We start from the raw sequence: 26,000 nt of genomic DNA on the forward strand, positions 1-26,000 counted from the left end.
GTGCGGGCCACAGGAACGTGCTGGCCACTGCTTCCCACAGCTCCCATTGGCTGGGAACGAAGAACTGCAGCCACTGGGAGCTGTGTGCGGCCACGCAAATGTAAACAAACTGTCTGGCAGCCCGCCAGTGGATTACCCAATGGGCCACGTGCAGCCCGTAAACTGCAGATTGCCCACCACTGATCTAACCCAATATCTTGTCTTCCAACAATGGTGAATGCCAGATGCTTCAGAGGGAATAAACCAAACAGAGCAATTATTGAGAGATCCATTCACTGTTATCCAGTCCCAGCTTAGAATAGCAAGATTGGAAGGAACCTCAGGAGGTCATCTAGTCCAACCCCTTGCTCAAAGCAAGGCCAATCCCCAGACAGATTTTTGCCCCAGATCCCTAAGTGGCCCCCTCAAGGATTGAACTCACAACGGGTTTAGCAGGCCAATGCTCAAACCACTGAGCTATCCCTCCCCTGGCAGTCAGAGGTTACTTACCTAATTCTTTTTTGAACCCAGTTATACTTTTGGCCTTCATAACATCTCCTGGCAATGCATTCCACAGGTTGACTGTATGTTGTGTGAAAAAGTGCTTCCTTTTGTTTGTTTTAAACCTGCTGCCTATTAATTTCATTGGGTGACCCCTGGCTCTTGTGTTATGTGAAGGAGTAAATAACACTTTCTTATTCACTTTTTCTACACTGTTCTTGATTTTATAGACTTCTATTATATATCCCCGCCCCTTTGTTGTCTCTTTTCCAAGCTGAACAGTCCCAGTCTTTTCAATCTCCGCTCATATGGATGCTGTTCCATGCCCCTAATAATTTTTGTTGCCCATTTTCCATGTCTAATATATCTTTTTTGAGATGGCGCGACCAGAGCTGCATGCAATATTCAAGGTGTGGGCTGGAAGGGACCTTGAGAGTACATCTAATCCATCCCCCTTCGCCAAGGCAAGGCCGTGACTGGTGTTTGTCTAACCTGTTCTTAAAAACCTCAAAGGACGGGGATTCCACAACCTCTCTAGGTAACCAATTTCAATGCTTAGCCACCCTTACAATTAGAACATTTTGCCTAATCCCCCAACCTAAATCTCTTTGTACAAGAGCAATTTCTTCTCTTCTCAAAAGTGATTACTTCTTGTTCTACCTTCAGTGGACATGGGGAACAATAGATCACCGTCCTCTGTAACTGTAGCTAAAATACCTTTTAGATATTTGAGGACTGTTATCATGTGCCCCCTCAGCCTTCTCTTCTTTAGACTAAACATACTCAGTTCTTTCAACCTTTCCTCATGGGTCAGGTTTTCTAAACCTCTTACCATTATTGTTTCTTTTTTGCTGGACTTTCTCCAATTTGTCCACATCTGTTTTAAAGTGTGTGCCTAGAATTGGACACAGTACCCCAACTGTGGCCTCATCACTAGTGAGGAGAGCAGAACAAATACCTCCCGTGACTTACATATGACACTCCTATTAATACACACCAGAATGGAATTTGCCCCTTTTGAAATGACATCACATGGTTGATGAGCAGATGTAAGTCTGAGCCCTTCCACCCACGGCTTGAATCTGAATGTTGCCATTCTGCCCTTCTTCCCATGCACAATATTTGTTTTCAGTCATGGATTAGTCCCATAGCTGGGCTGCAATGCAGGATTTACAGGGTCAAATTCTATGGCCTGTGCTATACAGAAGAACAGATTAGCTGGCCATAAGGGTCCCCTCTGAACTTAAAATCTGTGAAGGTGTACTAAGTCATATTGTTTCCTCATTGTGCTCTGACTGGGCTGACTAACACTGACCAAACTCTTTAGTTCCTCTCTGTCTGAGCGCACAGAAAATATTGTCACAACAAGTCTTATTCACTTGATACTCACCAATGATATAGCTCCTGCTTTCCTGCCTCCACCCAGCGCATCTCACCCATGCTTGGATGGGCACAGTCTTTACACATCTCTCAACAAAATGAGAATGCAAAGCTAGCACTGGTAGGGGCACTCTCTACATCAAAGGTGGTGGGGAATCACTGGGCATTGGTGAGACGCAGACCATGTATCTGCACCAGGTGCACTACACTTTCTTAAGTGAGATTGGAAGCTTCTAGACGTTTTGGGAGCTTCTGGAGACATTGTGTCTATGCCACCTAGAGCTCTCACTCTGCCTGCAATGAGGGGTTGTGCCCTATAGGCCCACTAGAGCCCTCAGGCCATATCATTCACAGAATAGTATGAACTGAAGGCCAGACTAATGCAAATTGGCTCCATTGAGCTAAACTGATTTAAACTGATAAACTCATTGAGCAGCTGAGCATCAGACCTTATTATTCCTTACTAATGTGTCTTCCTCCACTTCGTACAGCACAGAGCACACTAAGAGTGCTGTGTTGGTAATAAAAATACAGTGCTCTGCACTGCAGACAGGAACGACCAGTGTGAACTTTCCATTTGCATTTCCATCAGCTGTTCCATGGAATGTGTAGCAATGCAAAACCACAAAGAAGAAGAAGAAGTTATACACGGGCTATTGTTTATTTGGGTCCCTAGAAGAAGGAACAAGTAAATTGTCTGAGGCAATTTACTTTGCTGAGATATCCGATGATCAAAGGCCCTTTTCAAACTGAAGATGAGGTAGGGGAATAAAAAGGAGAGGAAGGAAGCTCGTGAGAGCAGCTGCAGATGCTGCAGGATGAGATAGGTGAGCAATTCTGAAAGCAGCTAATCCTAGGTGAAGAACACAATTGCTGGCAGAGGGCCAGGAGTTGCTTATTGGACCAGAGCCAAAGATCACTGAACTCAAAGGGAATATTTCCATTGACTTAATGAATGCTGGGTCAGGCCCTAGGAGAGAAGGCACTGTCCTTGCTCTCTGGGTGATTCTTTAGCAGCTGTCACCTGGCAGCTTACAGCCTTGCTCAGTTCAACCTCCTTCAGCATCCATGCCTATAAATGATGAACATGTTCTTGGTCTTTGCTCCTTTTGGGACTGAGGGAGGCTGTTTGGACCCTCCTCTCCATCCTGACATGGGGACAGACATTGGGGATGTTAGGCTGGAGCAGAGGGTCCAAACTAACTTGGCTATGGCATAGTCTCAGGGGCAAAGGGAGCAAAGACCAAGAGGGTGAGAGTGAGTTAATCGTTTATACGTCCCCAAACAAAGTCTTAAAACTGAGCTACGCCTTGATTCACAGGTGGCTGCCCTGCAGAACAGATCTCAGGGCTCACAGCATCTTAGTTCATGGACTGAAGATCATTTATCTGTGAAAAATATATAAAAACAGGTAACTACCAAGCTAACTGAAACGGTGGTTAACTCTTTCCCTGCTAGCTCCTGCAGCATCTCTGTGGAGTCAGTTTGTTTTACGCAGTCGGATTGTCGCCTAGGCATGCTCAAGGAGATCCCTTCCTTAGGGTTTGTCTGAGAACCCACTGAAATCAGTGGGAGTCTCTCTGTTGACTTTAAGGGGCTTTGGTTACAATCCCCAATGTCTTAACATGGGGATTGGTTTCTGAAGTCAATGGAAGTCCCTGAATGAAGAAAAGGGGAATGTAGTAGCCTTGACTTAAAATATATCCTTTCCAAAGTATTTCTTTAGTAATTATGGGCTAGTGAGGGGAGTGCTAAAGAACTTTTTCCTTGTGTCTTCTTTCCTCCCTGGGCCTGGAATAACAGCAGCACCTGCCCTCTTTCCTACAGCTGCAGTCCAACTGAGATTTAGCCAATAGAAAGTGTGGCAAGAAAAAAAATCATCTTATGGCCCTTGTACAGCAACCAGGGGACCACTTAGCTGCAGAGAGGAAAACATACTGCATCCTCTTCGGGGCTATAGCAGCCGCTGTTCTTCCCCAGAATGCCAGAATATTCTGCCCCCTCTCCTTTGCTTACTCCTGGGTCCTGCTCTCCCCCTGCTTGTGGAACTGTGGTCAGTAAGAGAGCCAGGTAATGGAGTGTGTCATCATGGTGCACTGGGTCCTGGAGTGCCTTCAGTGCTAAAAATACCCGTCCCCCAAAGCAGATCAGAGGCTAATAGGCATGATTAAGCCTTATACTAGTAATTATTATTATTCAATTACTATTATTCTTCTGCCTAACAGTGGTATCACATAATGTGAATAACATAGGCAAACACGTGAAGTGCTGCTGTCCTGTAGTAATATATATTTCATTCATACATTTGTATCTACATGAAAATTAATTTTTTGTTTCCTGTTGTCATTTCCTCTAGTTCCTTCCAGTCTCCGATATTAAGTGGATTTGCAAGTATGGGGTTAGTCCTTCAAGCCCATGCAGCAATCTTTATCTTGGGCAACCTGGTGGCTTCTCAACCACTTGCACAAAGTAAGTTGAACTTCCAGATATTAATTTTAAAAACTGATGTGCAGATTCACATTATTTATGTGGATGCTTTATTTGCTTCATGTTTTATCCAGTATAATACCTTTTAAAAAAAATAAGGCCTGCTTTATCACTGGTGTAACGTCACAGTAACATCAGTGGAGCTACACCAGGCATGAATTTGACCCCTATTTCTTTACAAATCTATAGGGATATAACAGAAATATTTAAAATGGTTTCTTCCAGTTAACATTCAGGGAAGACCTTTGTAAATTTGTGTTTGAAAATAATGGGAGGGCCTCCTAAAACTCTGAGGAGTGGTACACAGTACCAAAGTTATAAATTATGCTAGCAGGGATCATGTACAAAAAATAGAAGTGCAATCTTCTGGCCAGACATTCATATTAAAAACCAGAGATTAAAGTAAGACTTAAACAATTAATATTCTCTCATATTAAACAGTATGTGGGAAAATATGCAGCTATCCATTGACCTGTGGATACTGAAAAAGTATATACTTAATTATACATTTCCCAGGGGGAAAAACCTCATTTATTATTAATTCACAGTAACAGAATGGATATTTGGTAACCTGGACATTAGAATATCTATCTAAGACTTTAGTTATATTGCATAGTATCATTATTACTCATGCTAAGAAATAAACAGATTGACTTAAAAATCCATAAAGAAAACCCACCCAGCACACATGGGTGATAATTTAACCTTCATTCTTGTTAACACTAAGTTACTGTTTTTCATTTCTGAATTTCATGAAAAAAATCATGGTTTAAGATTCTTCTAACACTTTATCAATTTCTTTATAAATCTGTTCTATATTATATTATATGTCTGAAACATATCACTTATGGCAACTCAGTGACACACGGACCCATGTTCCAGTGCTAATTACCTGGTGCAGTTATTTACAAAGTGGATGTAACACTCTACTATTCACATATGTTAGATCCAATTTGAACAAACATAAATGACCTCACAAGATGGAGGGCTGTGGAGAATCAGCCTAGTAGTGCCTAGATACTGCAGTGTCTACTGATCCTACCAATTGTTTGCCACCTCCACCTGCTATGAAGCCCAGTAGATGTAATAAGGAATACATCTCCCCCAGGCATATGCACTCTCTTTCTCTCCACCTCACTCCCTCTCATTTTTAAGACAGGGATTCATTTACCCTTTTATTCTGAGTCATGCAAGCTCATTTCTTGCTTTTCAGTGCTTACGCTGAGTAGCGGTATTTCCTACATGTAGTTCTACTGACTTAGATGAGATTGCTGTCATGGATAAGTAATATTCAGTGCAAGTAGCGGCTGCAGGATCAGTTGCAGGGTATCATTCTCAGGTTGGTTCAATACAGGAGGCTAGGAGCTACTGCATGTGTGGTTGCTTATTAGGTTTTAATCAGTTTGGGGAAATCAGAAGTGGTTTTTCTTGTTTGTTCTGTTTTGTTGTTTTGGTGAGACTGCAACAGTTCCAGAACATTTGTGTTCCATTCTGTTATCTTTGTAGATAAGTGTTTTTTGTCTGTTCCATTACATTTCGGCTTATTACGGTGTTCCTTTTGGTTCAATAATAAAGAAAAACATAACTTGTGGTTCGCAGTTCTGCTGCTTACCTAATTGCTCCGAGTTCTACTTGCATAAATTATTGAGGATGGTGGGCTCAACTAATAGTTACATTTTCTGCTTATTTTTCCTATCAGACGACCTACTGCACATGCAGAGATCATGTATTTCACGTATTTATGCTTCTACACACTTCGGTGCATTCAGCGCTCAACTGTGCTGATAAGACCCTGTCTTTGAGGGCCATGTGGTGCACCATCAATCCTGTTGGAGTTCCAGCAAGAATTTTCCCACAGAGAACAAAAATAGAGTTCTCCCCAGAGCTGGAAGAGTTTGACCTTGCTGTGGCCCTTCCAGCAGTGCAGCAGGCTCCTGACTGAGTTCCTGGCCATGTCCACTGGCTAACACAGGAGAGCATGGATCCAGGACAGCTCTTCAGGGCAGGCACTGTCTCTTTGCTGTATGGTTGTACAGAGCCTAGCACAATGAGGCCTTGGCTTCCAGCCATGCTACAGTAACAAATAATTATAATGATAATAATGATTATTAATTAATAACCCTGCTTCTTCCCTGTCATTTTGGGTTGTCATGTGACCTCCCTGCTCTTGTGCAACTGTGGGGCAGTGGGCAAAATAGGGGGCTACAATTATTATGAAATGAGGCATCAGCTTGGCTTGTAAAGATCCTGACTGTGTGGATAGTTCAATGTTTGAGACCATCCCACTTTCCCTCCTTGGAATCATGAAGCCTATGAAAAGGGGAGAAAATATCTCGTTTTATCGCTCTACCCTGTTCCACCCCCCCAAGTTAAAATTCTCTGACTTCACTCCCATGAAAGCCACTTTCCACTGGCAGAAGATGGTTCTCCTTCCAAAAATGCAGTGTCTGCCCATAGAGGACAATAAGCATCCCTGCAGCAAAAGGGGCAGGAAGTGTGGTGCGTAAGAGGGGGTTGTCAACGTTCGGATAAGCTATGGAAAAGAATCCAAACTACTGGATGCTGATCTGAGTCAACCTTTTAAAATATTATATAATACATTTTCTTTATTTATATTCTTATTTGTAAAGATGCCCACAGTACTGTCCCAATACTTAAGGAGAGAGCATGGGTCCAGATCCTCAAAAGTATTTTACTCCCATTAATTTCAGAGGGAGTCTGAGGATCTGGTCCCTGGTCCCTTCTCTGGAACACATATTGTATTGGAGAGGGCTGTGAAATGTATATGTAATACTAAAGCAAACCCAAAAAGTGCAGAGTCTGATGTTCATTTCCTCAACAGCAATGCATACTTTAATAATCAAATGATTTTAAAATGTATTTAAAATGATATAAGTCCTCTGTAATTGAATACATTCTTTTAAAATCTTTAACAGGTTATGTCATCACTTACCTCTTATGAAGTTCCTAGAAACCAGAGTACATCAGATGGTTCCTACCTGACCAGATGATTTATTATAACTCCCTACTCTCTTTCTATTAATTAATCACTGTTTATTGTTAATGTATTTACAAAGTGTGCACATCAGTGACCATGTTTGCTAGATGTCAAATAGAGATGTGAAAATCTCAGAATTCCAGTCCATAATATGCAGCTGGCCTATAGTTACGTGCAGAATAAGGCCATGATTCTGCAAAGATTCCTGCATGTGGTTAGCTTTACACAATGCACATAGTCCCACTGAAGACAAGAGGACTAAATGTAAAGTTAAGCATATGGGTAAAGTATCAGAGGGGTAGCCGTGTTAGTCTGAATCTGTAAAAAGCAACAGAGGGTCCTGTGGCACCTTTGAGACTAACAGAAGTATTGGGAGCATAAGCTTTCGTGGGTAAGAACCTCACTTCTTCAGATGCAAGATTCTTCAAGAGGTGCCATATGGGTAAGTCTCTGCAGGCTCGGAATCAAAATGACAGTCTTTAAGGTCAAACAAAAAGCATATAAAGCCACAATATAAGGTCTTTATCCAGGGTTAGATTGAGCCTTTAAGGCACAGCCTATACTATAGGATAGTGTGGAGCTATCCTCCCACAGGAGACGGACCAGGAGGCCTTCTTCGTGGGAAGCAACTTACTCTGTCCTTTGTGACCAATCATCTCTATTGGCTTTTTCATGGAGGACAAGAATCCCTGGCCCCACCTCCTCCCCATCCCTTTCCATCCCCTCTGGGATGTCAGAAGGAAGTGATCACAGAGCCTGGGATTCTGCCTTGTGCTTATGAGGGATGTGTAAGGGTGGGTGTGTGTTCTCGCTAAATAGGAAGGATCTGACCCTCAGTTTCCCCAGCAGCCTTTATTTTCTTTTGAAAGGGAATCCAGAGGAGCCCAGGTGGCTTCCCTGATGTGTCCACTCAGAGTCTGCAGATCTTGAACAGTACATAGTTCCTGATGAGGGGCCTCTATGGGGTGGGGGGTTTATGGGGAGATTTGCCATTTAGGTTCCCCTTTGCACATGGAAGGGAAAGGCAGGATCTCAATCAAGGACTTCAGGATTTGGCCTTGAGGAAGGATTGGTTCAGAGGATCGATAATGGGATTACAGAACCTTTTACCTTAGTCACTGATTAGTATGGAGAGGAGGTCAGCAGTGATCAAATGCCCTTAGCATATGATGGCTGTGAGGTGTTCTAAGTAAAATAAGTTACATTTTCTGATCCCATTCTCAGTGCACTTGTGTCCACATCCCCAAACTACCCCAGCATCACAATTAGCCCTAGAGCTGGCATCCTTGTTGGTAATCTCACCATTGAGATCAAGGATTAAATGCCAATCTGACATCTTCCACAGGGATTAGTTATTCCTTGTTAAAAACAATAAATTATAGACTTGTTCAAAAGGACAGGAATTGTGGTTTATTTTTTATGAGTATATTGAGAGGTCCTTGTGATATGTACTAAAATGACGAGGAAACTTCCAGATATGTACTGATAGTCACCACAAATTTGAAGGGGAATTAACACAAAAATGTTCACATCTGGCCACCCACAATATTTCTGAGGGGTATATAAAGAAATTCAGACCAGAACTTTCCCTAAAAAAAGGACAGTGCTATATCTCACAGTTCCACAGGCCAATAGCTGGCTGAAAGACATTAAAGAAGTAATTCCCCTTGAGAAGGACACATATCCAGCAGACAGCATATGGGCTTCAAGGTACTCCAGAGTCATTTTGGATCCGACATACAAATGCTCCATGTGAATAGGAACACCTCTTTACTGCCTGCCATTATGTTTACCTATAACTCAGTGCATTCTGACATTGGAAAACTAAATGAGCATTGAATTTGACTTAGCCTTGAAAGTATGTGATTAAACAAGCATGCAGTGCAAACATTCACTATTTGTTTTTTATGATTCTAACACATGAAAGTTAACAGTTCCTACTTGGTTTATATAATGAAAAATTGTCACAATAATATTAATCAAAATATTTATTTGCCTGCCTCTACAGGCTGTTGTGACGACTAATGAGTTAACGTGTGTAAAGGGACTTCAAGATGTGCAGTGTTCCGTATACACTAATATAAAAATATTTCAATTTTTTAAAATTTAATAATATGGGATCTTTATTTAAAAGAAGAGATGTGATGGAAAAGTAAGGAAAAACACATTATACATTTGTCTAACTATTCACAGATATAATTTATGCCCACTTTAAGGCCATTTCACACTGCCAGAGATGTGTAAAGTGGCCTTTGTGTCAATAAGACTCAGGCCCAATCACCTGTATCCTGCAAGTGCAGAATTGTTCCCTATAGTAATTTTTCTTGTAATATATGATACATATTTTTAAATGACTCTGAACTGGAACCATTTATAAAGCTCATTTTTAGGAGTTTTGTTTCTGATATTCAACATGAATTTTCTTACTCTTGATTTCATTCCACTACCTATATTTATGCTTCTTATATAACCCAGAAGAATTCCTCTGGTTCCTTGATATATGCACCCTTCAAATATTTGTACCCTGTTTATCTTGGCTGTTAGTCAAGCTCTGAGGAATATTCTTGATATACCACTGTGGTATTCTAATCAAGCCTGAATAACTGGAAGCAGCATTGGCTTTGATTAGATGCCTAGAATCTGAACAAGAGGGAAGTCTGGTAGTGGGGAGCAGGAGGATGGGAGCGGAAAGAGGATGTGACGATAGTAAGATGCTCTGAGGTGACCTGGCCATAAGGAGGTAGGGAGAAGTGGCCAGGTCCATTGGGAGAAACCATAAAATTTCTTTTTATCCACTGATCCAAATCTGGGACACTAGCCAACTAATTCAGAAGGAGAGGGATAAAAAATGGCCAAATCAGTGATGCTGCATATACTATATGGAGGCAGTGCCTCTTTCTAATGATTCCACTTCAAGCAGGTATTTGAAATATTATTTGGCTGAAGCAAATATCAGAAAGTTGGCTAGATTTCCTCTGAAGAGCTATTCAAAGCTGAATTTCAGTATAGCCCCACAAGTTACCCAAATTCAGATCTGATACTTCTCTCAGACTGCAACCAATCTGCAGTAAATCTATTGAAGACACTGGAGTTACACCTATTCAAAACTGGCGTGAGAGAAGAAATCAGGATCATTGTTCTTCTTTCCCAAATACTTAATAATTTTGTATTGCTACTCTCTGCATTCCTCCTAATCTGCTGACATCTTTCTGGTATTGAGCTGCACAGAACAAAATGAAATATTCCAGGGCAGTTATGCTGGATTTGTATAATGAGGGATTGACATCAACCTGCTCTGCTGTGTGATGTCTCTGCACATGTTTATGGGCTTATTGTGCTGCCACATGGCCTTGCAGACTCATATCATTGTTGTACACTATTGGCTTGTCTACACTTGAAATGCTACAGAAGCACAGTTGCAGCACTGTAGACATTACCTACACAGACAGGGGGGTTCTCCCATCGGTGTAGGTAATCCACCTCCCTGAGAGACTGTAACTATGTCAATGGAAGAATTCTTCTGTCAACCTAGCACTGTCTACATGGGGGGTTAGGTCAGGCATCGCTCAGAGTGTGGATTTTTCACACCCCGAGCAATGCAGCTGGGCCGATCTAATTTTTTAGTGTAGACCAGGCCTAACAGTCCCTAGGTGTAGTTCATTCACTACTGTTCTCCAGGTTTCTCCTTCCAAATGTTTCAGATTATATTTCTGCAGAGGCCTTGTTTTGCACTTTTCCAATCTCAATGCCATTATTATTTTCCATCCATATTTCTAACCTCTCTAGGTCCTTTAGTCTTATTTCCCTGCCTTGCAAGTCTTCACATCACCTCTCATTTTTTCTGTCCTCTGTGACTGTGGAGTAATTAAATCGGAACTACTGGTCTCTTAACAAATGTGTGGTCATATCCTTGATTTCTGGGGTTGAAATTGTTTTGTTTGTCATTGCAATGACAGGGTTGAAAGAAACCATCAAAATCACAGCAGTCAATTTCAATGGTGAACAGATGCAGATCACATGGGCAGCTAAAGACTATTTCCCTGACAGGACTGTGACTTTTTTTTACAGGTAAGTACTGGCTATCCTCTTCCCCTTGGTTAATGGCTTTGCTTAGTGATTCTGAAAGTATGTCTACACTGCACTTAAATACCCATGGCCTCTGTCAGCTAACTTGGGCTTGTGGGGGTCTGGCAGCCCGTCTACACCACAACTTTACAATCCCGTAGCCCAAGCCCTGCGAGCCTGAGTCAGCTGACATGGCCACCTGCAGGTGTTTTAATTGCAACGCAGACCTACCCTTAGACATCTCACTCAGTCCAAGTTGTGTTTGAGCTACACCCGCAAATGAAAGAGAAGCTTATATTTGATTCAGATCAATATGCAGACTTGTTTATGTTCGCTCCACACCACAACCCTATTTTCCAAACTAACCATCAGATCTGCTGAATACTTAGTGGCATGCAGGTGGTTACACCCACAGTTTTGTCCATTCTTGTGATGCCCACCAGTGTATCAGAACATTTGGAGCCATTTTTCACACACACTCACAGCTTTAGCTGCTGTTTAATTGAGAGCTGTGTAGCAATCAGTTGATGCTGCAAATGGAAATGAAACATTTATAGTTGCTTTGGGTCAATGACAAGTCAGCCAGTAGGAGGTTTACTCAATTGTTAGTGGGTATCTGAGGCAGCATTCCCAGTAGAATGGTGTAGAAATAGGACACTGTCTGACACAGCTGTTAAAGCAAACCCTTCCCTTCTTAGAAAAGACAATATTAAAGAAACCTCACAATCTCAAATTGTAATGAACAGATGTCTGAAAAGTCAATGGGGGGAGGGATAGCTCAGTGGTTTGAGCATTGGCCTGCTAAACCCAGGGTTGTGAGTTCAATCCTTGATGAGGCCACTTGGGGATCTGGGGCAAAATCAGTACTTGGTCCTGCTAGTGAAGGCAGGGGGCTGGACTCAATGACCTTTCAAGGTCCCTACTAGTTCTAGGAGATGGGATATCTCCATTTAAAAAATATGGGAATTGGGTACTGGACTCCCCTTCTCCGCTTTGAAAATCCCATCTATAAATCTCCCATGCAAATATCATTTGGGAGAAGTATTTTAATAAGCTAAAGTGACAAAAAGCAGCTAACTCATTTCAATAGATAACAAAATAACTGCATTAACTAATTTTATTTTGTTTTTACTTGCAGATTTGGCACAGCTCTTCAAAACAGAGCTTGGAAGCAATGCCCCAACTATATACTTGAGCAAGGTTACAATTCTGGCTGTCTCTTTAAGACAGAGGGACCCACTCTTACCATCTCTTTAAAGGATAAGAATGGAAGCGAAGAGCTTTTCAATTATACGCTAAAATCTGATTTCTTTAGTAAGTGAGTGAGCAACGACATTACCAAATTCCTTGGTAATGCTAGTGCCTTCAGTGATCTTCTTTTGTATTGAGTCTGATATGAAGAGAGAGAACTATTTCAGAGAATAAAATATTATCAAGGAAGATGACAAATTAGTCAAGTGTATAAAATATTATCAGGAGGGACAAAATAGAATATTGTTCTCTGTTTGGGTATAGTGAGGCTGCTTCTTCAACACTTACTTCAGTAGTCAATTGTCTTCACTGGGGCTACTTGTTTTGAATAAAGGCCCCCAAATTCAGATCGAAATCTGGATTTTGAACACTCAAAAAGTAGGTATGTTTGAATTTTGAAATATTTAGTATAGTTGACTACGTAAAACATATAAACATACATGTAGCAACAACTGGAAGCCTTGGTTCCATTTTCATAGTGTAGGGGTAAATATATGATATCACAATGCCAGAATGACAACAGGTTACAGTGAGAAAGCACTGGAAGAGTAAGAGAAAGGCATTTCCATTTCTCTTACACTTTTATTGGTTTTATGTATGTAGCTGTGTCTTATGAGTTCAACATGTAATGACTATTATTGCAAAGAAATCTACAGAATAGTCGGAACGAATAGTAAATAGAATAAAATAAAATAAACCAGCTATAGAACATCATTGAGCATGTCTTCTAAAGTTAGGACAGCTTCCCAGGAGGAAGGGTAGTTTTATGGCTAAGGCACTGGAGTGGCATTCAGGAACTCAGGTTTAATTCCCAGCTTTGTCACAAACATCCTGTGAGAGACTGGGCAAGTCACTTTGGATCTCTGTGCCTGAGTCTTCCATCCCTAAAACAGAGATAATAGCGCTTCAGACCTCACAGGGGTGTTGTGAAAGTTCAGTAATATTTACCAGGTGCTCAGATACTACAGGAATGGGAGTGAAGTAGTTAGATTTCTTTGCAGGTGGTGTGGATCAAAAGAGAGGGTGCACTAATGTACTTGAGGAAGGGGTGTTATGCTCCAATTCCCATGAAGATGCAACTTCCACTGCTAAGAGGTAAAAAATCAAAGGGTTCAAAATATTGTGCCCATAACAGCTGACCATCTGTAAACAATGTGTCAATTTAGAACAGCACAAGTGCATGATGCCATGGGTCTGAATTACATTTTGATGTACAGAAAATAGGCCAGCTGGAAAACTAAACCTTTCAGGAGCTCTGAACTGCATGACAGTCTAAAGAATTCCAGAAATGTTTGGGCGTGGGGGCGATGGTTTGAAATGAGTTGTAGTGATCCATTTTAAGAGTGTATTGTGTAATTTATATCTCTTTTTTTCCCTCAGTAAAACCCAATCCGCCTGAAAATGTAACCTTCCATTGGAAAGGAGATACAGTTACTATAGAATGTAATAAACCGAAGACGGCAGCAAGGTGCTTGGAGCTTGAACTTCAGTATAAAAGCAAGTATGACAAAGAATGGCAGGTGGGTAGAGTTTGCAATTCTCACTTAACATAGGAAAGAGATGGGACTGGCACCTCCATGGAACAGACAGCATAGATTTTCCCAGCAGGCCCATCCCAGCCCATTAACATACATTTGATGGGCTGGAAGCAGAATAAGGACTAAGCTTCACTGCAAAAAAAAAGGTGCATTTTTTCCTTTGGGGTAACTAACACACATGTGCTATGCTGAGGTAAATACATGCTGAAGGCCAGACACTTTACTTTAAAGAAAGGTAAAGTTGTCAAGCAAAACAGTCCTATATCTCCTTCAGGGATTGGCCTTGAGGAGTTTACCTCATGGTTAACTAAGTGGCTGGTCTTCACTGTATTTTTACCTCAGGATAGCTCAGAAGTGTTAGTTACCCCCAGTAAAAAACACATCATTTTTTGCTGTGAAGGCAAGCCCTAACATTTGCTAGACTACTGGATAGCTAATGTGTGCTGAATGTCAGCATTCCAGTAAATGGCCACATTTCAAGGGAGTTACACTTCACTGCTTATGCACATGTCAAGAAGACATAGAGGAAAGGCAATAATTAAAGTATGGGAGCAGGGAGGTAGAGTCATAAATGGGAAATGAAGATGAAAAATGGGAGAAAGAAGAAAAACAACAGAGAACAGGAGATGGGAAAGAGACAATGTTCCAGGTATTTTATTTATCTAGAACATAAATACCAGCTTTACATTTCATTTCATGGAATTAATTCTTCCTAGGCTCATAACTAACATGTGTATGCTTTGTGGACCAAAGCTAATTTTGTTTGTTTCACTGCAAATAATTATTGAGGCATAAATGTAACAAAGAACTATATGTTAACTTAACTGTAACATTGTTTATGCTAGAAATGGGTCTGAATGAGGAAAATCCACCCAAGATCCAGAACTCCTAAACTTTTTGGGGATGTTCTATTTGTGTCAGCTCATTTCTTATGTTTGTTATTACAATGATATAGTATAATACTGTGAGAAGAAAAATATATGTAGGAACTAATCATTAATGATCAAATATCTTTCTGTCCAGTCTAGAAAATCTGCATGTTGCAAAGTTGAAGAGCAAGGGTTTGATCCTGAAAAGTGCTACTCCTTCCGGGTCAGATTGGAAAGAACATCTGTTTGCAATAGAATTCCTTATGCCAGTGAATGGGCAGAGGTAACAGTTTGGAGAAATGGCAGCTTACTAGGTAAATGCTAAGCTACATTCATATTCTTAGCTGGAAATATAATCAGAGGAGGGGAGGCTGGGAGATGGGATGTCAGGTGGTGCATCAGATTAATTCAAAGTAAAGATCTAGTCAACAATGGAACAACCGAGTCTAAAGCAGCACCGAGCATCCTGGCCTTTGCCCTGAAGTGCATCATTGATTTAAGACATTAATATGGAAGTGGAGAATTTCCCTTGAATCTGTTAAATACTTGGGAAGTGACACAGACAGTTGCTGCCATGTTTCAGGCTCTTCAGTGACTTCTGTGGGGAGGTCATGACATCAAGCTTGCTATGAAGTTGTGGATCTACACAACCGTGGTTATACCATCTCTGTTGTATGGCAGTGAAACTTGATCACTGCTCCATATTAAGTGGCAGGACAAGATCCAAAATGAGAATATTTGAAACTGAAACCAGCAGCCACCTCCATCAATGATGGTTTGGTTTCATTGGCTTTCTTGGTACAGAGATATTAATAGGATGGAATACCAATGAATTATGAAGCTTGTTTATCTAGGAATGCTGCTACACAGCTGACAATCATCTGGTCACCAAAAGCTTTGGTGGCACAATAAATTTGCCAGCAATAGACATAAACTGAATATCTATCCAGACCACCTAAGGAACCAGGTAGAGATTGATGTGGGTGGTGCTCAATCTACAAGGAGAATACATCCCTTTGCAATTTGCCATCATGATGATAGATGGATCAGGTTAATTCCTAGCCCTTTCAAACATAATTTGATTCATGAGTGCAAATTGGGGTTGGTGGCCTGATCCTTCAATTCACATCTATGTTACTACAGCTGTCGCAAGCAGGTACTGATTTGGCCAGTAACAAATAGGCTTTGTATTACAGTAGCACCTAGATACCCGAAATGAAATTAGTTTCCAATTGTGCTAGGCCCTGTACAATTTCCCTTTAAAGTGGGAAGTTTGTCACTGCACGATTTCAGAATTACAGTGACACTGATAATTATACACAAAGCTGATTCATGGATTGTTCAAATGTTGTGTGCAATTTTTCAATGACAGAGATAAAGAAGGAAAAGATGCTGCCTCTGCCATTGAGATCTCATATGTATGATTTAATGTTTTTGTTCTAGATAATACCTTTTCCTTTCTCCCACAGTTTTATCTACCTTGTCTGTCTGTAAGATATATATGCTGCTGACATACCTGTTTGATAGAACTTTTCAGGGTTCCTTGCTGTTATTTATTTATTTATTTTGATTTTGATTTTGATTTATAAATGCAAAATTCCCATCCATAGCTCTAGGAAATTTAGCTGTAGTTCATACTTCCAATAATCACTATGAGATAATACAAAGAATATAGTAATAGAATAAAATAGAATACCACAATAACCACCAATAAAAATAAAATTGAAATACCCACAGCCAATTAAGACTAAACGCCTTTAACCATCAGCCAACCATTCCCTACATCCTCCGAAAACAGAAGGGCTTTTCAGCATGTCTGGATGGTTAACTGATCCAGGTTCTGGCAGGCCAAAGGTGGAAGTATAACCCAGAGTTGAGTGGCCTTCACAGAAAATGCCACACCAGCAATCCCGTCATGTTCAAAATGGGAGAACTCTACCAGTGTAGGCTGAGAGAAGGTGTCTCCCAAGTAGCCAGCTCACTTTTAAGGATTTGTAAGTTAAAATCAACACTTTGTATTCCACCTACAAAGTAACAGTCAGACAGTGCAGCTCTCTGATCACTGCTGTTACAGCATCAATAAGCAAGTTACCACCTGCTTCACCAGCTTCAGTGTTTGGTGGTCTCAAGATGCAGCCCCCTCTCAAGATGCAGCACTCCAGAAAATCATGTCTCTAGCTAGGTCTGCTTCTGACCTTTTCTTTTGCACATTCCTTGCCAAGCACAATGAAAAAAAATGGCACTCTTGCCAGCAGCTGCTATATGAACATCAAGTAGAAGCTTTGGATCTAACCAGGGCCAGCTCCAGGCACCAGCTAAGGAAGCAGGTGCTTGGGGCGGCCAATACAAAGGGGCAGCACTCCATCCGGGTCTTTAGCGGGAATTCAGCGGCGGGTCCCTCAGTCCTTCTCTTCCTCTTTGAGCTGCCACCGAAGTGCCGCCAAAGAGGAAGAGAGGGAGTGAAGGACCCGCTGCCGAACTGCCACCGAAGAATAGAGTGGCGCAATTGAGCTGCCGCTGAAGTGCCACCGATTGGCTTTTTTGTTTTTTTTCCCCCGCCACTTGGGGCAACAGAAAACCTGGAGCTGGCCCTGGATCTAACAAGACCCCTAGTGCCATTCTGTGCCTCGTTCTTCTAAGTACAGTCTCAAAGACAGACCACATTAAGTTACAGGACACTTTTCATCAGCTTTAGTAGGTTGGATGATCCTTTATCGCTTTGCTGGAAAGCAGTACTCCCAATGAGTACCATAAACCAATAGAGAGAGTTGCTCTAGTTACATAAACACAGGCAGTCACTCAGTCCCCACACCTTCAAATCAGATCTCCACAAGGTGCCATTCACTAGGCTTTATAGGAACTTAGTCTCCCAGACCTGCAGAAGAGCTCTGTGTAAGCTGAAAAGCTTGCCTCTGGTTTTGGCTATACTACCACTTTTGTCAGTAAAACTTTTGTTGGCACCCCTTCCCCCGACATAAGTTTCACCGGCAAAAGTGCTGATGTGGACAGCGTTATGCTGGCAAGAGAGGCTGTCCTGCTGACGTAGCTAACACCGCTCCTTGGGGGTGGTTTAATTATGCCAGCAGGAGAGCTCTCCCTTCAGCATAGAGCGGCTACATGGGAGACCTTACAGCAGCACAACTATAGTGGTACAGCTGTGCTGATGTAAGGTCCGTACTGTAGACATAGCCTCTCTCACCAACAGAAGTTGGTCCAATAAAAGATATTACCTCATCCACCTTGTCTCTCTAACACCATGAGAAGGCATTTCATTGCAAGGGTGAAGGAACTGTGCTTTTCTTTTGCAGAGTTAGATTAGTTTGTCTTGTTTCTTCCTTAACATTGCTATTGTTTTAAAGAGAACATCTGCAATAGGTACATTTATAAATTTACATTTATAGAAACATGACATTTTAAAATATTATTTTTGTGATTATTTCTAGATTCATGTGCTGATGATATAAAGCCTCTGTCAGACAATGTGATCCTTTTAATTTCTGTGCTGGCAGTCCTTCTAGTAATATTCCTCCTTCAGATTTTTCTGTGCAAATGCCAAAGGTAAGTGTTACTGGTCCCTACTGATATTTGTATCATGATAATACAACATATGTAAAATATGTGCATATTTTGATTCTATCCTTCTTCCACCATCCATTGTTGTTTGTCCTCTTAAAGTGCAAATTCTTGAGGGCACAGATTGCATGTTCCTTGTGGTTGTGTCCTGTGCCTCGCACATTGTAGGTGATACTGGAAAACAAAGAATAAGTAAATATGCTCCCCAACCTAATATGCTCCCACTGATCTTTATGATGCCATGGAATCATTGCCCAACCAAAGAATCTCTGGCACCTTCAGCCTACAGACTACAGACTGCAGACCCAGACATTCACTCTTTAGTTTCCTGCTGCCATCCCTGTACAGAGCACGTCTCTGGAGTGCCTATAATCAGAGATCCCGACTCTCACCGCCATAGAAGCAGGGAACTCTGCAGCTGCAGACACATACTTTCTACTAGAGGAGCTAAGAACAGAAGGTGAGAATTTCCTTCTACCTGAAGAGTGACAGTTGGAAGGGTGATGGAGTGGCAGGGTGAGAAAGGCAGGGTAACAAAGAAGAAAGGATGGCAAAAGTAAAGGGGAGGAGTGCAAAAGATGTGAAAGGGGAAGATGGGGAGGTGGTGGTGGAACGGCTGAGCCAGAAAAGGAGGCAGGTAAAAGATGAAAAGGTGTAAAGGGTGATTACATGGGAGGGCTTCAAATAGTGGTAGAGAAGCAGGGGATAGGAGAGGTGAAGTGAGTGGCAGTCTCCTGATCTGTTTAATGGCCTTAACAAGACTACCATAACCCTCAGTGATGTTGTGAAGATTCTGTCAGTAGTACCTGGGCTGTGGGCCCCTTGGATGGAAATAGTATTATTGTAATAATCCATACTTACACTACTGCTTGAATGACAAATGTGGGATCAAAGCCCCAAGACATCTGCATTTGCTTTTTTCTTTTTTTTATAAATTGTAAAGATAGTTTAAAAATAGCATCTCCTGGCTGGGGTTTATAAAACATTGGCACTAGATTCTTCTTACCAACTCACTCACTTGCCTTCCTGCCCCATCCGATCTATTACAAATGAAATGTGAGAAACAAAAACTGAAACTTTGTGGCACCGAAGTGCACGTTGGAAGCAACATAATCGTAACAGCTGTGAGCACTCAAAAGAAAATCCATTTTATGAGCATTCTGTCTTGTTAACAGTCTTTCGGGCTTGCAATTCCAAGGAGAATTTAGGCTGTTTCTGTTAATTTTTTGAGCTACAGTACTAAATATTAAAAGGGTGCATGTTGCAAGAGTGATAGCTATTATGGAACTTGAATCATGTTTAAAGAAGCTGCAGTTGAGAATATTCATTATCGTTTGTATATTTCTATTGTATAACCATTATACATGGCAATTAGCAACTTAAATTAAGACAGGCACACTATAAAGGGACAAATATAGGGCAGGGATGCATGAGGGGAGGGTGGTGGAGAAAAGAAATATATATAGACCATAGACTAAAATTCTCCTTGAAGAAGTGTGCTTTGTGAAGTAACTCAGCCTATGTCTACACTGCAATCAAAGGTGTGATTTGCAGCTCAGGTAGGCATACTCATGCTAGCTTTAATCTAACTAGGTTGCTAAAAATAGCAGTGTAGACCCAGCAGCGTGGGCTTCAGCACAGGCTATACAAGCCTCCAGAATCCTGAATGTGTACTCGCATTGCTAGCCCATGGTAGGATGTGTATTGCCAGGTCTTCACTGCTATTTTAGCTCTACTAGCTAGATTAATGCTAGCAGGGGTATGCCTACCTGAGCTGCAATCACACCATTGATTGCAGTGGAGAATACCCCATGGCCTCACCTACTTAAGAAAGGTGCATTGGTTTAACTAAACACATTTAGTTAAACTGGGGCAAAGCCCAGTATGGAAATTTTTATTTTGGTCTAGCTCAAATGAGTTAGAAATCAGTTTAAGCTAAACCAAAATAAGCCATCCTTAAACTCAAATAAGAGCATCCATCCAAGGGTTTGCATTGGTTTAGGCAAATGTTTTAAAAACGGATATTAAGTTAAATGAGTACAACTTTCTTGTGTTGACAAAGCAGTAGAACAGGAAAGAGTGGAAGCATGGCAGGTGAGCCTGGGAAAGGGCCTCTGGGCATGAAGGCTACATGAAAGAAAACGTGTTTGTCCTAGTGCAGGGGTTCCTAAACTTGGTTCACGGCTTGTTCAGGGTAAGCCCCTGATGGGCCGTGAGACGCTTTGTTTACCTAAACGTCTACAGGTATGGCCACTCACAGCACCCAGTGGCTGGGAATGGTGAACCGCGGTCACTGGAAGCTACGAGCGGCCGTATCTGCGGACACTCAGGTAAACAAAGCATCTCGCAGCCCACCAGGGGCTTACCCTGAACAAGCCACGAACCAAGTTTGGGAACTTCTGTCCTAGTACAATGGGGTCCTGATCCATAACTGGGGCTCCCAGGCACTACAATAATACAAATAACAATAATACAGCTAATGGCTACATTTTGGAAGGCTTGACCTTAAAGGGTCACATCTGCCCATTTAATATAACACAAACTATCTCTTTCCAAACATCAATAGGACCTAAAAATAAACTAGAGAGACAGTCTCTCCCAGCTGAATTTCTGCCAACCTTCCAACAATGTGTGAGTTGTGGGAGGGCTCTAGCCCTTGAAAGCTAAGAGTTTGTCTACACTAGCACTTTTGTTGGTAAAACTTTTGTTGGTCAGGGGTGTGAAAAAACATACCCCTGACTGACATAAGTTTCACCGACAGAAGCTCTCCCGCCGACTCATTGGGGGTGGTTTAATTATGCCAACAGGAGAGCTCTCTCCTGTAGGCATAGAGTGGCTACACGGGAGACCTTACAGTCGGCAGCTGCAGCGATACAGCTGTGCCATTGTAAGGTCTATAATGTAGACATAGCCTCAGTCTTTCCCAGAGTAACTATGAAATTCCATACAGTGGCCTTGCAGCACCGCTTGATTTGTACTTGAATCAGATTGCCAAATGTAGAATCCCGTCTGAACACTGGCTGCCAGGAAGGAGCTACTTTTAATTCCCATGCTATTGCTGGATTTGACTTCAAGATCAGACTACATGGCACTCAATTACTTACCTGATAATGAAGTCAGCTTTAGAACATAACATAAGAACATAAGAACGGCTGTACTGGGTCAGACCAAAGCTCCATCTAGCCCAGTATCCTGTCTACCGACAGTGGCCAATGCCAGGTGCTCCAGAGGGAGTGGACCTAACAGGCAATGATCAAGTGATCTCTCTCCTGCCATCCATCTCCATCCTCTGACAAACAGAGTCTAGGGACACCATTCCTTACCCATCGTGGCTAATAGCCATTAATGGACTTAACCACCATGAATTTATCCAGTTCTCTTTTAAACGCTGTTATAGTCTTTAAACACTGCACTTTAATGGCTGCTGAGGAGCTGGAAGCCAACACCTTAATTCAGGCTTCCAGATATGCTGCACCGAGAACTTCCTTTTCTTGTACTTCCCCAGACTTTCATTTTCAGGGACCACTAGGGTGATTATGAGGGTGCAGAGGTGACTCTTCCAGTCCTATGAGGCCTACGGCCAGGACTAGAGTAGTTTTCCAGAGGAAATTAAAAAAAGAGTTTTTCAGGGCAAAATGCTATCTGTTCCACTTTATTTACTGCTCCTATTTAGAGTCCAAATTAAATCTTTAAAACCAACTGTTTTTTCCTATTACCAATAAGCTGACTTTCACTCCTTTGTTTCTCTGTCAACTGCCTGCTTCAGTACTGGACAAGATCAAAGCACCAGTGATCTTGGCATCAGTCTCTGTTGCACTGATGAGCAAAGTCAGCCCATACAAGATGATGCCAATGTTAAGATTTATGGTTTGCATGTCTGTGCTCATCATTTTAGATCTACAGTACACTTATTACAGCTCTACAAAAGCTGCCAACTGCCAAAACCACAGAATTACCTTTTTTTTCTCTCTGAAAAATCCTATGCTGTTGAACCACAGTTACATTATTGGAGATAAGTTACTGGAAAGTCCACGGATGTTATAGGCCCAGAATTGCTTCTCCTCTGCACTCTGTTTATGCTACTCTGAATAGCAGAAAAGCAGAGACAGGCCTCAGTTCTGTAGCAGGCATACAGCCACTATGACTGGCTCCTACACCACAACTCCAGAAGGGAGGGGACATTGCCAGATATGCTGTGCTCAGGTAATTCCCAGCCAGTAGATAGTTCCTTTGGGATAGTTACCAGCTGGCAGAGTTTAGAGCAGCTGAATGCTTACCGTACTTTGTTTTGTTCTATTTACAGATTTCAGAAGTCAGTCATGCCTGTTATACCAGACCCAAAGCATATATTTTCTGATCTCTTTAATGATCATAATGGAAACTTCCAGGTAAATATCCAAGCACTCTTGAACTTCCTTGGTGAGGTTGCATTCATTCCAACACAACAGTCCTACTTTGCACATAATTTAAAAAATGCAGCCTAGCTTTGTGGTCTCTTTTGAAGTTTAAACTAAGTGCTCTCTGGTCCAAAAGCAGCCTCTCACTCTACTACTTGACCACCTGGTCTTACAGAAGAATGATTATTATTACTTATTTGCACTGTAGTAGCACATAGGGACCTCAATCATAGAAGAGGACTCAATGTGCTAAAAACTGTCCGAAGACAGTTCCTGCCCAGGGGAGTTTGCAGTGAAAGTAGAAGAGAAGATATGTGGAAACATACAGACAGACAGGGTAAGACTGAAGCAATGGTGGCCAGCATGAAAAGCAGAGATCACAGCATGCCAAATTACTGTACAATCTGCTTTCCAGACCTCCTGTAACAAAAGGCCACAAGCCTTTGTCATTTACAAAACTAACCACGGTTTCCCAACTTGCCTGATTTACCACTATGCCCTCCAATCCTTTAGCACACAGCTTGCTCTGAAACAGCAAATCTTCAGACATCCTGACAGAGGAACGAACTTTGTGTTTGCTTCCCATTAAGTTGAAATGTATGTAGCTTACATGAAGAGCATTTTTATTTGAATACTCTTGAATCTGCCCAGCACCTTACCATTTAGACTATGCTATAGCTGAAAACAGCCTGGCAAAATAATTAGGAATATTCACTATCTGATGCATAATAGCTACTGGGCCACCGTTACAATGGTGATGAAAATGAAAACCAATAATAATGTTTTACTTGTGAGTCAAAAATGTACTTGCCCAAGGTAAGTTTGAAAAGATACAAAATAATAATAATTAATAATACAATGCAAAATAATAATAAAGGGCCTGATCCTTAATCAGGCAAATCTCCCACTGAAGTCAATTTGAGTTTTGATTGAGGTAGGACTTGGCTTAAAGGATTTGTAAAACCAGGACAAATGGAGGGGGGTGGGAGGTAATGTATTAATCTAGTGTATTTTGAAGGCACCTATCACTTAAGTGCTATATAATAATTAAATCCAACACTTGAAGGTGTCCTTAGTGGTAATTTTCTTGAAGTTTTCCTTGTTCTTTGTGTGCATTCATGTTTTTTGCTTTTGTCTTATTTCCTGCTTGCCTGCTATTTCCTTCTTTCCAACATGACATCCCCCAATTATGTAGGTCCTGGGGTCATGCCATTACTGGAGCAATGGTGAAGATCACTGTAGCCTGTGCTTGCTTCAAATGAAATTAGGGTGTTTGCTGACACCAACATTTCATTCTCCTAGGAATGGATTGACAAAACTGACAATGCAATGGGCCAAACCAAGATGGAATGTGTAGAACATGAGTGCATCATTGAGGAGAGAACTGAGCAGGAAGATGAGAAGGAAGCTAGTGAAAAGCTTTGTGAATTGTCAAACATGAATGAAAGAGATTATCTGAGTTCTGCTCATAACACTTGTCTGCCACCACCAGCCAGTGATACAGTTTCTTTCAGGAGTTTTAAGTTTTGTATGAATGAAGACATGTATGTCATCTTATGAAACTATATAATGCAGTAGGTACATATGGTGTCCGGAAAAGGCACACAGCATCCTGATGATTTTAAAGGAGCATCTAAGTACAGTAAAAAGTTAGGATCAGGCTTGCCTAGCATAACATAGAAAGCTATCCAATCTGGATCTGGATTGCAACTTTCCCAGAATTTAGCAACAACCTATGCAGGCCCATTAGAGAAAGAAGAGGGCATGGCAATTCAGTTGTATTTGGTTTAGGGGCTCTAGTTTGGGCCCATCTCTATGGCTAAACTGAGCCCCGTCCTGCATGGTGAGCGTTCAAAGAGCCCTGCTCACTCACTGCACACCTTTTAAGAGCTGGGCACAAACACAGTCCTTGATCTGAGGGAGTGCACGTACTATGTGCAGTTAATGAAAACAATAGCACTAGCCTCCCTGAGTGGCAGAAAATGTAATAGTTAGGGCAGCGCCATCGTCTGTCTTCTCCTTCTCACCCGGTAGCAGAAGATGGTGGAGTACATGTGACACCTTTCCAAAGGGGATGGCAGGAGCTGTGCACTCTCTGCTCTCCAGAAGTCATCCTTCCTGCCACAAGCGCAATGCTTCTAGCAGCTCTCATGGGTGGGTAAACATTTGCACTACACCTAATGGAGCTAGGATCTGAAAAAAACATAATCTGCCCCCAGGAATATGATAGTGAGGATGTACAGAATCACACTGGGTCCTGATCCTGCAATGAGCTCTGTTTGTGCAGCCCTTTCAAATGTAGTAGGGGGTCCATGCAGGCACAGAAGTCTGTGCATGTGGACCTTATTGCAAGATCAGGCTCATGGCATCTAGTCATGTCCATGTCCTTAAGGTTTTCTCTTCATATAGTAGACACATTCTTGTAGACAAATGGGATAATTCATCCTTAATGCTGGATTGATTTGACTGAGAAAGTCTCATCTTTGCTCGATATTTTAAATCTTCTTTTAGCATGTTCAGCAACTGTAGATTTTATTAATGACTTGCTATTCATATATCAGCCTTTTATTGTATGTGTTCCAACTTCAGCTAAAATATGTCATATTTTTGTTCTCTAACCTCATTTTGTTAGATAGCAGACTCGGGAAAACCCACTTGATTCATCCAAACTGTGTTTTTTATATCTTCCTACATCATTTAATGTGCATGCTTCTTGAAAGCAAACATTGTAGTCAAATATCTAGGATGAAATTCATCCCTGGCATAAGTCGATTTAAGGCAAAGTAGGTACACCCAGGATTAATATGTCAGTCTAGCGTCTCAGTTAGTGTAAGTTGACATTACCGTATGGAAATGGAGCTGGTCAGAAAAAAACACCGATGAAGTCATTTTCTGTGAGACAGTGAAGTGCCTTTGAAATAGAAATGCTTTATGAACTAATGTTGATTTTACTGAAATTTCA

The 26,000-nt window shown here is 41.5% G+C and overlaps 1 protein-coding gene across 1 annotated transcript; it reads left to right on the forward strand.

Annotated features, from left to right (window-relative positions):
- Window positions 1–4,249: 4,249 nt before the first annotated feature.
- On the forward strand, window positions 4,250–26,000 carry CRLF2 (cytokine receptor like factor 2). The gene is made up of 8 exons (XM_054016527.1): window positions 4,250–4,329; window positions 11,302–11,413; window positions 12,549–12,724; window positions 14,042–14,181; window positions 15,223–15,382; window positions 18,512–18,626; window positions 22,945–23,029; window positions 24,341–26,000. The coding sequence occupies exons 1-8, from the start codon at window positions 4,254–4,256 to the stop codon at window positions 24,596–24,598; spliced, it is 1,122 nt and encodes a 373-aa protein (XP_053872502.1). The 5' UTR covers window positions 4,250–4,253; the 3' UTR covers window positions 24,599–26,000.

The sequence above is a fragment of the Malaclemys terrapin genome, chromosome 1 (genome assembly GCF_027887155.1).
Source record: "Malaclemys terrapin pileata isolate rMalTer1 chromosome 1, rMalTer1.hap1, whole genome shotgun sequence".
In the NCBI taxonomy this organism is placed as follows: Eukaryota; Metazoa; Chordata; order Testudines; family Emydidae; genus Malaclemys; species Malaclemys terrapin.